The 12,856-nt window shown below is 41.9% G+C and overlaps 1 protein-coding gene across 6 annotated transcripts in view; it reads left to right on the top strand.

Annotated features, from left to right (window-relative positions):
- Positions 1-12,856, top strand: part of intu (inturned planar cell polarity protein) — a 186,205-nt gene that overhangs the window by 152,410 nt on the left and 20,939 nt on the right. For all 6 annotated transcript variants that reach the window (XR_013576316.1, XM_078539673.1, XM_078539679.1 and 3 more), the window contains one exon: positions 3,086-3,589. Coding sequence is in view for 5 of the 6 variants with exons in the window: in XM_078539673.1 (XP_078395799.1) it covers positions 3,086-3,589 (504 nt within the window). In the remaining variant the exon portion in view is untranslated. The remainder of the gene's footprint in view (positions 1-3,085; positions 3,590-12,856) is intronic.

The following is a 12,856-nucleotide window of genomic DNA, read 5'->3' as shown; positions in this document are numbered from 1 at the left end:
AGTGAAGGCAGTGTGGAGAGTGCAGAAAAAATTGATGAGAGTGGTTCCAGGGATGGGGAACTTCAGTTATGAATATAGATTAGAAAAGTTGGGACTGTTTCATTTGGAGAAGAAAAGGCTGAGAGGAGATTTGATAGAGGTATTCAAAATCATGAGGGGTCTGGACAGAGTAGATAGAAACTGTTCCCACTCGTGAAAGGATCGAGAACATGAGGGCACAGATTTAAAGTGATTGGCAAAAGCGACATGAGAAAAAAACTTCACGCAGCGATTGGTTAAGGTCTGGAATGGATTGCATAAGAATGTGGTGGTGGCAAGTTCAATCAAAGCATTCAAAAGAGAATTAGACTGTTATCTGAAAGGGAAGAATGTGCAGGGTTACAGGGAGAAGGTGGGGGAATGGCACAAGGTGATTTGCTCTTTTGGAGAGCTAGCACAGAGATGGTGGGTCGAATGGCCTCCTTCCGCACTGGAATGATTGTGATTCTATATACTTTACTGACACTAAATTCTAAGCAAAACAACAGCAGTAAAGAAAATATTGGCACTAAAAAATAGCAAATCACCAGAACCGATGGTTTCCTTTCCAATGTTTTATAGGAAGACAGTGTGAATGTTGGAGATGCTCCAAATATAATCTTCCACAGTTCTCTTGATTCAGGAACTGTTCCTTTAGATTTGAAAGTTGGGCATGTCACTCTGCTATTTAAGAAAAGTGAGAGAGTAAAATCAGGGAATAATAGACCAGTTAGTCTAACATTTGTTGTCAGGAAATTGCTAGAGTTGATAATTAAGTATGGAGCGACTGAACACCTTGAAATTTACAGCTGATCATTGAGAGCCATCATGGATTTGTAAAGAAAAGGTCATTCCTAATGAACCTGATTAAATTTTTTAAAACGGTAACCAGTAGATAGGGGAATGTCTATGGATGTTATTTAGATGGACTTCCTGATGGCATTTATTTGATAAAGTCCCTCGAGGTAAAGCTGAAGCTCATGAAGCGGAAGGCAAATTATTGAGCCAGTTAGGAAATTGGATGAGTGGCAAGAGACAGAGTAGGGATAATGTGAAGGTACTTTAATTGGTAGTTTGTGAAGAGTAGTGTCCCACAAGTATCTGCAGGGCCTCCACTATCCACCACATTTATTAACATCTTAGCTGATTGATAGCCACATATTCAAGTTTGACACAAAGAAAGGACGCATTGTAAGCAGTTGCAGATAGGAAAATACAATAACAGATAGTAATAGATTAAGTGCCTGGGCAAAACTGTGGCGAAAGGAATTCAATTTAGGCAAATGTGAGATCATCCACTCTGGACTTAAAAAGGATAGAACAGAGTACTTGCTAAATGATGAAAAGCAACAGTGGAGGTCCAAAGAGACTTGAGACTTGATGTACATAGATCTTTAAAATGACATAACCAGGTACAGAGAATAATCGAAAGGGCTAATGGAATGCTGACCTTTATATCTCGAGGACTGGAATAAAAGGGGTAGAAGTCATTCTTCAGCTATACAAAGCCCTATTTATACCACACCTAGAGTACTTTGAGCAGTTCTGGGCACACTTTAGGAAGTATATATTGGCCTTGGAGAGAGTGCAGTTTAGAATTACCAGAATGATGCCTGGATTATATTACGAGGAGAGATTACATAAACTAGGGTTGTGTTCCCTGGAATTTAGAAGGTTAAGGGGTGATTTGAGTCAAGTTTTCAAAATATTCAGGCAAGAGATAGACCAGATAGAGTGAAGCTATTTCCGGTGGTTGGGCAGTCTTTGACTTTGACTTTGAACATAATACAAAAATTAGAGCCAGATCTTTCAGGAGTGTAATTAGGAAACAATACTTGCAAAATGTGTTAGAAGTTTGAAACTCTCTCTCTCAAACAATTGATGTCAATTGTTAATTTTAAATCTGAGATTGATAGATTTTTGTTAACCAAAGATATGAAGGGACATGGAGAAAAAGCACGTATATTGATGCCCCCGGTTGTTGATCTTTCTCTCATTTTTAAAGCACTGTCGGTGATGTCATCCAGAAGCACTGTGTCAGCTGCCACATGCCTTGTGCCAGTTGGCTCTGCCTCTTCCCAGTGAAGAAAGAAAGGCTTGCATTTATAAAGCATCTTTCATGACCTCAAAATGTCCCTAAGTCAGTGAAGTGCTTCTCAAGTGTAATCACTGTTGTAGGAAACACAGCTGCCAATTTGCACTCCGTAAGGTCCTACAAATGACAATATGATAATGACCAGATAATTCCTTTTAGTGATGTAGGTTGAAGGATAAATATTGGCCAGGGCATGGGAGGGAACTCCCCTGCTCTTCAAAGTAGTGCCTTAGGATCTTTTAAGTCCATCTGAGAGAGCAGACAGGGCCTTGGTTTGACAGCAGCTCTGACGTGCAGCACTCCCTCAAGTACTACGCTGAGTGACAACCTAGGATTTGTGCTCAAATCTCTGGAACAGGACTTGAATCCACAACCTGCTGATTCAGAATCAAGAGTGCTAATACTGAACCACAGCTGACTGACCATTAAACCCCTAGGTGGTAGGATTTTGTATCTTAAAAAATGGAGTTTGTGTTTAAAATAATAGCAACAAATTTTATTTCTTTACCGTATGTTGTATTTCAAGAGTCACCAGAATTTCTGAATGTTGTGTGATTCAGAATTTATAACGCAATTTTCCTAAGGAATGATCAAACAGCAGAAATAGTAAAAAATCATGCTAGTCTTTAGTGGAATAATTTATTATCATTTTTGGAATTGATTTTGTACTGGCCAGAGTGCCATAATCGTTGGTTCCTTTTGATGACTATTATATGCATCAGTTCTAGGTTTAAAAAGTCAAAATAAATTCAAGATTCATAGAATTATGCAGCACAGAAGGAGGCCATACAGTTCATTGTGTCTGTAGCAGCTCTTTGAGAGGTATCCAGTTAGTGTCACTCCTCTGCTCTTTGCCTATAGCTCCTGAAGTCTCCTTTTGATCAATAGTATTTGGACCTTTTCATTAATAGTATTTGATAAGATCGTACAGTTTTTGAAATGCAAAATTAATTAAGACTTGCATCTCTTCAGAGGCACTTGATGTTGTGTGTGCTGCTGGAAGCAGGAGGATGTGCATCCAAAGTAAACGGAAATCCAGGGCCTGACAGTGTTTATGTTGATCAAGTTAAATCAACTTTACTTCAGCTTGAGGGACTAGAAACCAGTATACAAGATAGACTGGATAGCCCCTCCATTGCATGCCTGTCATGTGCTGATTGGTTCCTTCCTTCTTCTCGTGACAAGTTTGAAAGTATCAGCAGTTCTCCTATCATCAGCAAGTTGCAAGGTACAACTAAATCAACTCAATCATCAACATGCCGTAGGACACTATTTGGAGACTCCAGCCTAAGGATGCAGAAATCTAGTCCTCCAAGGAGCAATAGTGCTTCTGACAGCGGTGGTGAAAGACATGGAGATGCTGGTTCCTTCAGTTTGAACTTTAGCCCATATTCCACATCTGACACAATCAAGAAGCATCCTCGAAGAGAATCCCAAGGTCCTGGTGGAGCTGAAGGCAGTGGAAATATATTTAAGGTAAGGGGAGAAATCTGATGAGGTATATAATCATGAAATTTGGGTGTATAATTTACATGTTTCAGTGTTCTCCAATTATTCAATAATTATATTTGAAACACTATAAATTCATGGCCTCTGATGATGGAAAGCCACTATGATCTGAGTAAGTGGAGAGGAATTCATGGTAGAACCTGGTTCTAGTGGGCACCGACCACTTTTTCTTCCCTTTGTGAAATTCCAGTGTAGGCAAGGGGCACATCAAAGGAGGTGCAATGTCATAAGCAAGAAATGACACCAATCCCACTGCCTTTGCAAAAAAAGTTAGTTAGTCCATTCAGTCCATGCCTGACACAGAGCAATGAATAACTGTTGAGAAATGAGCAACTATTGATGTTTTTCATCTTTCTAAAAAGGATATTTGGTTGAAATCCGTACCCCCCACCCCGCCACTCCCTCACTGTATTAGGCTCCTTAATTCTAGTGACCCTGGCAATTCAAGTTTACAACCATTACAGGATTGGATTCAGAATTGTTTGAGTGTTGACAGGGGGTTGGAGGGTGAACAAGTACTTAGGTCTGGATAGAAGCTTCAGGCGAGAGTAAATTTTGTTTGAGTTTGTCTGTGGTGCCTTACAACCAGAACCCTGAAGTTGTTACAGGAGGTATACATCTAGTTTCCTAACATGTAGCCTCCCAGTACAAGGAGTTTGGTCCTGGCCTTAAATTTTCATACTCTCCCAAGCTTAGCCATAGAATTTCTCTTCGCTGCCTTTCTCACTCCGTCAGTCCAAACCTTGGTTTCCAATTTCTGTTTGTTCTGCCCATATTGTAGCAGTTCCCAGGTGATTTCATCCAATCTGCACCTTACCTCAGGTCAGATACTGCCTCCCAGCCAGTACATGCTGACTGATACCTTTCTGCATGTTCTAGCCTTCATTTAAAAAAAAAAGTTTGAAGATATAAAGAAACATGAGAGGCATATGGAAAGTGAAAGACAAGTGGGAAAGGAGATGGAAATTTAGGCAGATTTACAGGAAGCAAGAGAACAAAACTAAGAAATAGAGTTGGCATCAGAGATTCCCAGAAACTTATAGTCCAGACTACAGAGAGGGGAATACAATTAGTACTTATTCCTACAAAAGAAACTGAAATGCTTTTAGGTCAGGTGTACTGATAGCACCAGTACCCAATCAGGTGGGTCTTATTTTTGCCTAATACATACCAGGCGTTCTTCTGTACTTTTAAGTGTAGAGGATAGTGGCATTTCTTTTATAGTACCCTCTTTAAAAATTAATGTGAATTAAAATAGTTAACCTGGTGTCATAATTTTTCTTATTCAACACCAAGCATCATTCAAGGTTTAAGGCTAAAAGCCAGCATTTTAGTAGCCCAGTTTAGATTTCAACAATTGCCAAAAAGAATGAGCATGGACCTATTCCCTTAATACTGCCCCTATGGGAATCCTGCTGCTGCTGGAAAAGATTCCAGTCACTGATTCGTGTAGGCAGGATTACCTATGAGTCCTGCTGCTACTGGAAAAGATTCCAGTCACTGATTTGTGTAGGCAGGATTCCTTGTGAGCACAGGAATCTATTCCATTAGCAGCAAGACAGAAATAGGAGTAATGCTAAGGGAAAAACTTTGGAGCCTTTGGCCCTTTGAGCATGTTCTGCCATTCTGTCAGATCATGGCTGATCTGTGCCTCAATTCTAAGGACCCTTTCATCCATATCCCTTAACTAATAAAAAATCTTTCAATCTAAGTCTTAAAAATTTCAACCGACCCGGCCTTTTGGCTGAAAGTGTTCCAGATTTCCACCACTCTTATGTGAAAAAATGCTTCCTGATTTCACTCTTAAATGCCTAAATCAACCTTTGTGCCCCCTTTCCTCCCATCAGAGGAAAAGCTTCTTGGTATCTACCCTATTGAGCCCCTTTTATCATTTTAAATACCCTCATTTAGATCAGCCTTCGAAACTCTAGAGAATACAGCCAAGCTTAGGCTGCCTTTCCTTATAATTTAACCGTTTAATCCCAGTATCACTGAAGAAAGAAGAAATAAGGGAAATGCAAGGCCATAAAAAGGAAGGAGGAGCTAAATAGTAAAAGAGAGTGGGAAAGAGGAATTGATGCCACACTCACCCTTAATCAACTATACATCATGCCTAACATATCTGAGGAGCTCTACCATCACAATTTATGTTTCATTGAACACTAACTCCTGACACTGGCCAAGAACACTTGGCTCGCATTGTAGCTGCCGTCGCATGCTCAGTTAGGAGAAATCTTTTAGGTGCTCTTTCTACGGATTTCTTACAGATATTAATATTGTAGGATGTGTAATTTCAGTAAAAAGAATCTATGCATTTACAGTATCTGAAGATTGTTTATTGTACTGTGTCCCATGGGATAATTGCAAAGACCACAATTAAAGAATTACGTTGACAGAAGGGGCAGACCAAAAAAACACGACAATTGGCATACAAATGTCCTCAGCTTATTGTATTTCACTCGTACACCCAATGGATCAGCAAGACGTTGACACTGATACTGAACCAAGGTTTGATCTGTATGACTCACATTCACTCAAAGCACTGCATTTAGATAGTGAGCCACAGAATATCATAAATTAACTCAACTCTTTTTCCATGATCGTTGGGAAAACCCACTGCAAACTTGTTCAGGTGCTGCTGGAAGAGGTGTTGTTTGGATGAAACTTTGGTGGAAAGTGAGGCTGGACAAAGGAGGAAGGGAGGAACTGCTCTTCCAGTCTTATTTCCATTGAAGCACGGGAACAACATTAAAGGAAAGGAAGTCCAGTGTCACAGATCACCACACCTTTTCTTAACATTAATGCCCAAGAAAGAGGAGCTTGGAGCACTAAATGCTGTTACAATCTTCTCTGCTGCTGTGAGATCGGTCCTTGCTGCTGACTCTGATGTCACTGACTGCATCTGCATATGTGCAGGAAGTGCTCCTCCTAGTCCTATTGACATTGTGGTGTCAATAGATGCAAGCTTCATGGAAATATGCCGATTCCTAGAGCCAAATCTTCAGAAGTTCCATGACAGGGAGAGCTGTACCAGTGTCTGTCAGGTTAATCACGGCCTTGACATTTTAAACTACAGGAACCTTGCAAACAATACCAGGGCATACATGTTAAATTTTGCAATTAGCAGTGCACTGATGACAGGAGTGACTTTTTCAGAAACTCCCAAGTAGAAGACAACCAGAAAGAACACCACTTATTCAATGTTGCAGGTTTACCCAAAATGCAGAGTATTACACATGGGCACATGGAACCCCAGTTGCAGGCCTTGATGACTAGAAACTGAAACCCAACTAAAGATTTTCCTATTGTTATGATCCCAGCTGCTGTTAATACTGGACAAGTTAGATCCCAGAGTGAAACCTGACTTGATAGGTCCTACCTTTTTTTTTATAGAAACCTTGGAGGAAAATTACTGAACAAAAACAGGACAGTGCTGCTGAACTGTTAATACCAAGAATAAAATATTTATGATAACAAGAAAAATAAAATTTATTACACCAAACATAAAAGTTGGAAAGATCTCAAAACAAACACAAGAAATTAAAATTCCCACTATTCCTTTACCCCAACAATATCTTTACAGCCACATAAACCAGTGAAGAGTTACCACAAGTTTGACACAAAGGCTTCTTGCTTGGGACTGGCGCAGTTTCAAACAGTTTTCTTTTGGTGAATTCCTGAGCATTCACTTGATGCATCTCACCCAACTAGTATCTCTCCCCGAGACACCCAAAAGCTGCACTCTAAACCCACTCTTTTTTATTCATTCATGGGATGTGGGCGTCACTGGCTAGGCCAGCATTTATTGCCCATCCCTAGTTGCCCTTGAGAAGGTGGTGTTGAGCCACCTTCTTGAACTGCTGCAGCCCATGTGGTGTAGGTACACCCACAGTGCTGGTAGGGAGGGAGTTTCAGGATTTTGACCCAGTGACAGTGAAGGAATGGCGATATATTTCCAAGTCAGGATGGTGAGTGGCTTGGAGGGGAGCTTCCAGGTGGTGGTGTTCCCATGTGTCTGATGCCCTTGTCCTTCTAGATGGTAGTGGTTGTGGGTTTGGGAGGTGCTGTTGAAGGAACCTTGGTGAGTTCCTGCAGTGCATCTTTCAGATAATGCACACTGCTGCCACTATGCATTGGTGGTGGAGGGAGTGAATGTTTGTGGATGGGGTGCCAATCAAGCGGACTGTTTTGTCCTGGATGGTGTCAAGCTTCTTGAGTGTTGTTGGAGCTGGACTCATCCAGGCAAGTGGAGTGTATTCCATCTCACTCCTGACTTGTGCTTTGTATATGGTGGACAAGCTTTGGGGAGTCAGGAGGTGAGTTATTCGCTGCAGTATTCCTAGCCTCTGACCTGCCCTTGCAGCCACAGAATTTATATAGCTAACCCAGTTCAGTTTCTGGTCAATGGTAACCCCCAGGATTTTGATAGCGGGGAATTCAGCAATGACAATACCATTGAATGTCATTGGGCAATGGGTAGATTCTCTCTTGTTGGAGATGGTCATTGTCTGACACTTCTGTGGTGCGAATGTTACTTGCCATTTGTCAGCCCAAGCCTGGTCTTACTGCATTTGAACATGGACTGCTTCAGTATCTGAGGAGTCACGAATGGTGCGGAACTGTGCAATCATCAGCGAACATCCCCACTTCTGATCCTATGATGGAAGGACAGTCATTGATGAAGCAGCTGAAGATGGTTGGGCCTAGGACATCACCCTGAGGAACTCCTGTAGTGATGTCCTGGAACTGAGATGATTGACCTCCAACAACCACAACCATCTTTCTTTGATCTAGGTATGATTCCAACCAGTGGAGAGTTTTCCCCCTGATTCCCATTGACTTCAGTTTTGCTAGGGCTCCTTGATGCCACACTCTGTCAAATGCTGCCTTGGTGTCAACGGCAGTCATTAGCACCTCACCTCTGGAGTTCTGCTCTTTTGTCCATGTTTGAACCAAGGCTGTAATGAGATCAGGAGCTGAGTGGCCCTGGAGGAACCCAAACTGAGCATCAATGAGCAGGTTATTGCTAAGCCAGTGCCATTTGGTAGCACTGTTGGTGGCCTCATTCATCACTTTACTGATGACTGAGAGTAGACTGATGGGGCGGTAATTGGTTGGATTGGACTTGTCGTCCTTTTTGTGTAAGGGACATACCTGGGCAATTTTCCACATAGTCGGCTAAATGCTAGTGTTGTAGCTGTACTGGAACAACTTGGCTCAAGGTGCAGCATGTTCTGGAGCACAAGTCTCCAGTACTATTACCAGAATATTGTCAGGGCCCATAGCCATTGCAGTGTCCAATGCCTTTAGCCGTTCCTTGATACCATGTGGAGTGAATTTAATTGGCTGAAGACTGGCATCTGTGATGGATCTATCCCTCAGCACTGCTGGCTGAAGATTGTTGCAAATGCTTCAGACTTATCTTTTGCACTGATGTGCTGGGCTCCCCCATCATTGAGAATGGGGATATTTGTGGAGCCTTCTGCTCCAGTGAGTTGTTTAATTGTCCATCACCATTCATGACTGGATGTGCCAGGACCTCAGAGGTTAGATCTGATCTTGGTTGTAAAATCAATTAGCTCTGTCTATCACTTGCTGCTTACGCTGTTTGGCGTGCAAATAGTCCTGTGTTGTCACTTCACCAGGTTGACACCTCATTTTTAGCTATGCTTGGCGCTGCTCCTGGCATGCCCTCCTGCATTCCTCATTGAACTAGGGTTGATCCCTTGGCTTGGTGTTAATGGTAGAGTGGGGGATATGCCAGGCCATGAGGTTACAGATTGTGGTTGTGTACAGTTCTGCTGCTGCAGATACCCAGTCTTGAGTTGCTAGATCTGTTTGAAATCTATCCCACTTAGCACGGTGGTAGTGCCACACAGCATGATGGAGGGTATCCGCAACGTGAAGATGGGACTTTGTCTCCACAATGACTGTGCGGTGGTCACTCCTACCATTACTGTCATGGACAGATGTACCTGCAGCAGGGGGGTTGGCGAGGATGATGTGCAGAATGCTTTTCCCTCTTGGTTCCTTCACCGCCTGCTGCAGACCCAGTCTAGCAGCTATATCCTTTAGGACTGTGCCAGCTTAGCCAATAGTGATGTTACCAAGCCACTCTTGGCAATGGATGTTGAAATCCCCCACCCAGAGTACATTCTGTGCCCTTGCCACCCTCGATGCTTCCTCCACGTAGTGTTCAACATGGATGCGTACTGATTCATCAGCTGAGGAACTGGAGGGGTAGGGGGGCAGTACGTGGTAATCAGCAGATTTTCTTGCTCCTGTTTGACCTGATGCCATGAGACTTCATGTGGTCCAGACTCGATATTGAGGGCACCCTTCCAACTGTATACTACTGTGCCGCCACCTCTGCTGGGTTTGTCCTGCTGGTGGGGCAGGACATAATCAGGGCTGGTGATGGTGGTATCTGGGGCATTATCTATAAGCTATAATTCCGTGAGTATGACTGTGTCAGGCTGTTTCTTGACTAGTCTAAGAGACAGCTCTCCCAATTTTGGCAGCAGCCCCCAGATGTTACTAAGAAGGACTTCGCAGGGCCCACAGGGCTCACTATGTCGTTGTCATTTCTGTGCCTACGTTGATACTGGGTGGTCCATTTGGTTTCAGTCTTTATTGACTTTCTAGCAGTTTGATACAAATTTGTTTCTTCAACTGCATAACAAACAAATGAGCTCCCCAAATTCAGCCTTCCAGTAACACCTCTGCTCAACTGAGCCCCATAACTGATTGTTCAGTTAACCACTGTCCCACTAGCCTTCAGAAGCTCTGAAGGAGGGTCATACAGACTCAAAACGTTAACTCTGTTTCTCTCTCAATAGATGCTGTCAGTCCTGCTGAGTTTTTCCAGCATTTTCTGTTTTTGACTTTTTGGCCATGTCAGTTAATGAAACTTGCCAATGTCCCTTCAATAAATCAATTTTCATAACAAACATTGCCTATCCAATCGTCTCAATACAATCTTCTAACCGGGGAATCAGATATGAATCCACCTTTGTTACCACACTAGCTTTGTGATAACCTATGCAGAATTGCTGTGACCCATCTGGTTTTGGTACCATTACAATAGGTGAGCTCCAGCTACTGTGACTCAGTTCAATAATGTCATTTTACACCATGAACTTGATCGCTTCCCTCGCTTGGGCTAAATTCTCTGGATTTATTTCACTCCCAACTTCTTTTATCACTAAATACATTCCCATCCTGACCACCTTCCCTGTCATAATATTGCTTTAACACATTAAAGTGACACACTCACTGACTTTTCCTCCTGTCTGGAGCACTCACTATGTAATTTACATCATTGAGTTTCTTTTGGATTTGATAAGGTCCAGTGAGCTTTGCTTTTTCCGGTTCACCAGAGATAGGTACTAATAGTAACACCTTCAGTCAGTCCGCAAGACCTTCCTGTCGCTTGCCATTTCAACTCCACCCTGCTCTCATGCCCACATGTCCGTCCTTGGCCTGCTGCAATGTTCCAGTGAAGCTCAACGCAAACTGGAGGAACAGCACCTCATCTTCCGACTAGGCACTTTACAGCCTTCCGGACTGAATATTGAGTTCAACAATTTTAGATCATGAACTTTCTTCTCCTTCCCGCCCCCCCCTTTCCAATAATTTATATAGATTTTTCCTTTCCCACCTATTTCCATTATTTTTAAATGTATTTCCATCCATTGTTTTATCTCTACCTTTTAGCCTATTTCCATCCCTTCCCCCCACCCCACCCCCACTAGGGCTATCTGTACCTTACTCGTCCTGCTTTCTACCCTTAATGTGATCAATTAGCACATTCCTTAGATAATATCACCACCGTCAACACCTCTTTGTCCTTTTGTCTATGACATCTTTTGGCTATCTCCACCTATCACTGGCCCTCTATCCAGCTCTACTTGTCCCACCCCCCTTAAACCAGCTTATATTTCACCTCTCTTCTATTTTTCCTTAGTTTTGTTGAAGAGTCATACAGACTCAAAACGTTAACTGTGTTCCTCTCCGCAGATGCTGTCAGACCTGCTGAGTTTTTCCAAGTATTTTTAATTTTGTTTTGGATTTCCAGCATCCGCAGTTTTTTGCTTTTATACTAATAGTAACACCTGGTCTCCAGCGACAGGATTTCGAGCTTTGGCATTTTTATCTGCTCTAACTTTCATTGTTTGTTGAGCACTTTTCAAATGTTCTTTGGCCAACTCTCACGATTTGGTTAATCTCTCCCGGAAATTTGAAACATGGGTCAGAAGTGTTGTCTCTGAGCTTAATTTAAGGGGTCCTCTCACCTCATGCCTATATATCAATTCAAAAGGACTGAATCCTGTTGATTCATTAGGGGCATCCGGAATGGCAAACAGTAAAAATGGAATTCCTTTATCTCAATCATTAGGACATTCCTGACAATAGGCTTTGATCATGGTCTTTAAAGTTTGATGTCATCTTTCTAACACACCTTGTTACTGTGGATGATAAGCTGAGGACTTGAATTGTTGTATTTTCAAACTATTCATTATTTTTTTGAATATTTGTGACATAAAATTTGAGCCTTGATCTGATTGTATTTCCTTAGGCAAAATTGAACTAACTTTTCCACTATCAGTTTTGCCGTAATTTTCCCCAAAGGCACCGCCTCAGGAACCTCGTCGCAACACCCACAATTTTTTTAAAGATATTGATCCCCACTTCTGGTTTTAGGTAGGGGTCCTACACAGTATTAGAACCCTGCTAAAAGGTTCCTCAAAAGCTGGTATTGGAATTAAAGCTGCAGGTTTAATTGATGATTGATGTTTCTCCATTATCTGACACATATGACATGTCTGGCAGAATTTAACTATATCGTAATGCAATCCTGGTCAATAAAAACGTTTCTTTATTTTAACCTGAGTTTTCCTAACACCTAAATGACCTGCCTTTGGAATTGTGTGAACCACTAGTAAAATTTTGTTACTATACTCAGATGCAACTACCACCTGATGAACTAATGCCCACTTCTCATCTGCTGCTATTTAAGGTTGTCCCCATTTCCTCATTAGCACTTTGTCTTTTAAAAATAATAACACTCAGGTATTAGTTCTGATTCAGTCTCTGAGTAGACTGTTTGATACAGTTCTTTCAACTCAGGATCAGCCTGTTGCATTTCTATTAAAGAAGATGGCCTAAACATGTCAGCCTCATTTTCTTTACCTTCCTCCTTTTTTGTTCAAGTTTTCAAAAGTAGTGTCAGAT

The sequence above is a fragment of the Cetorhinus maximus genome, chromosome 1 (assembly GCF_964194155.1).
Source record: "Cetorhinus maximus chromosome 1, sCetMax3.hap1.1, whole genome shotgun sequence".
Lineage (NCBI taxonomy): Eukaryota > Metazoa > Chordata > Chondrichthyes > Lamniformes > Cetorhinidae > Cetorhinus > Cetorhinus maximus.
The sequence above is the reverse complement of the archived record's forward strand: the minus strand, read 5'-3'. Positions and strand labels throughout refer to the sequence as shown.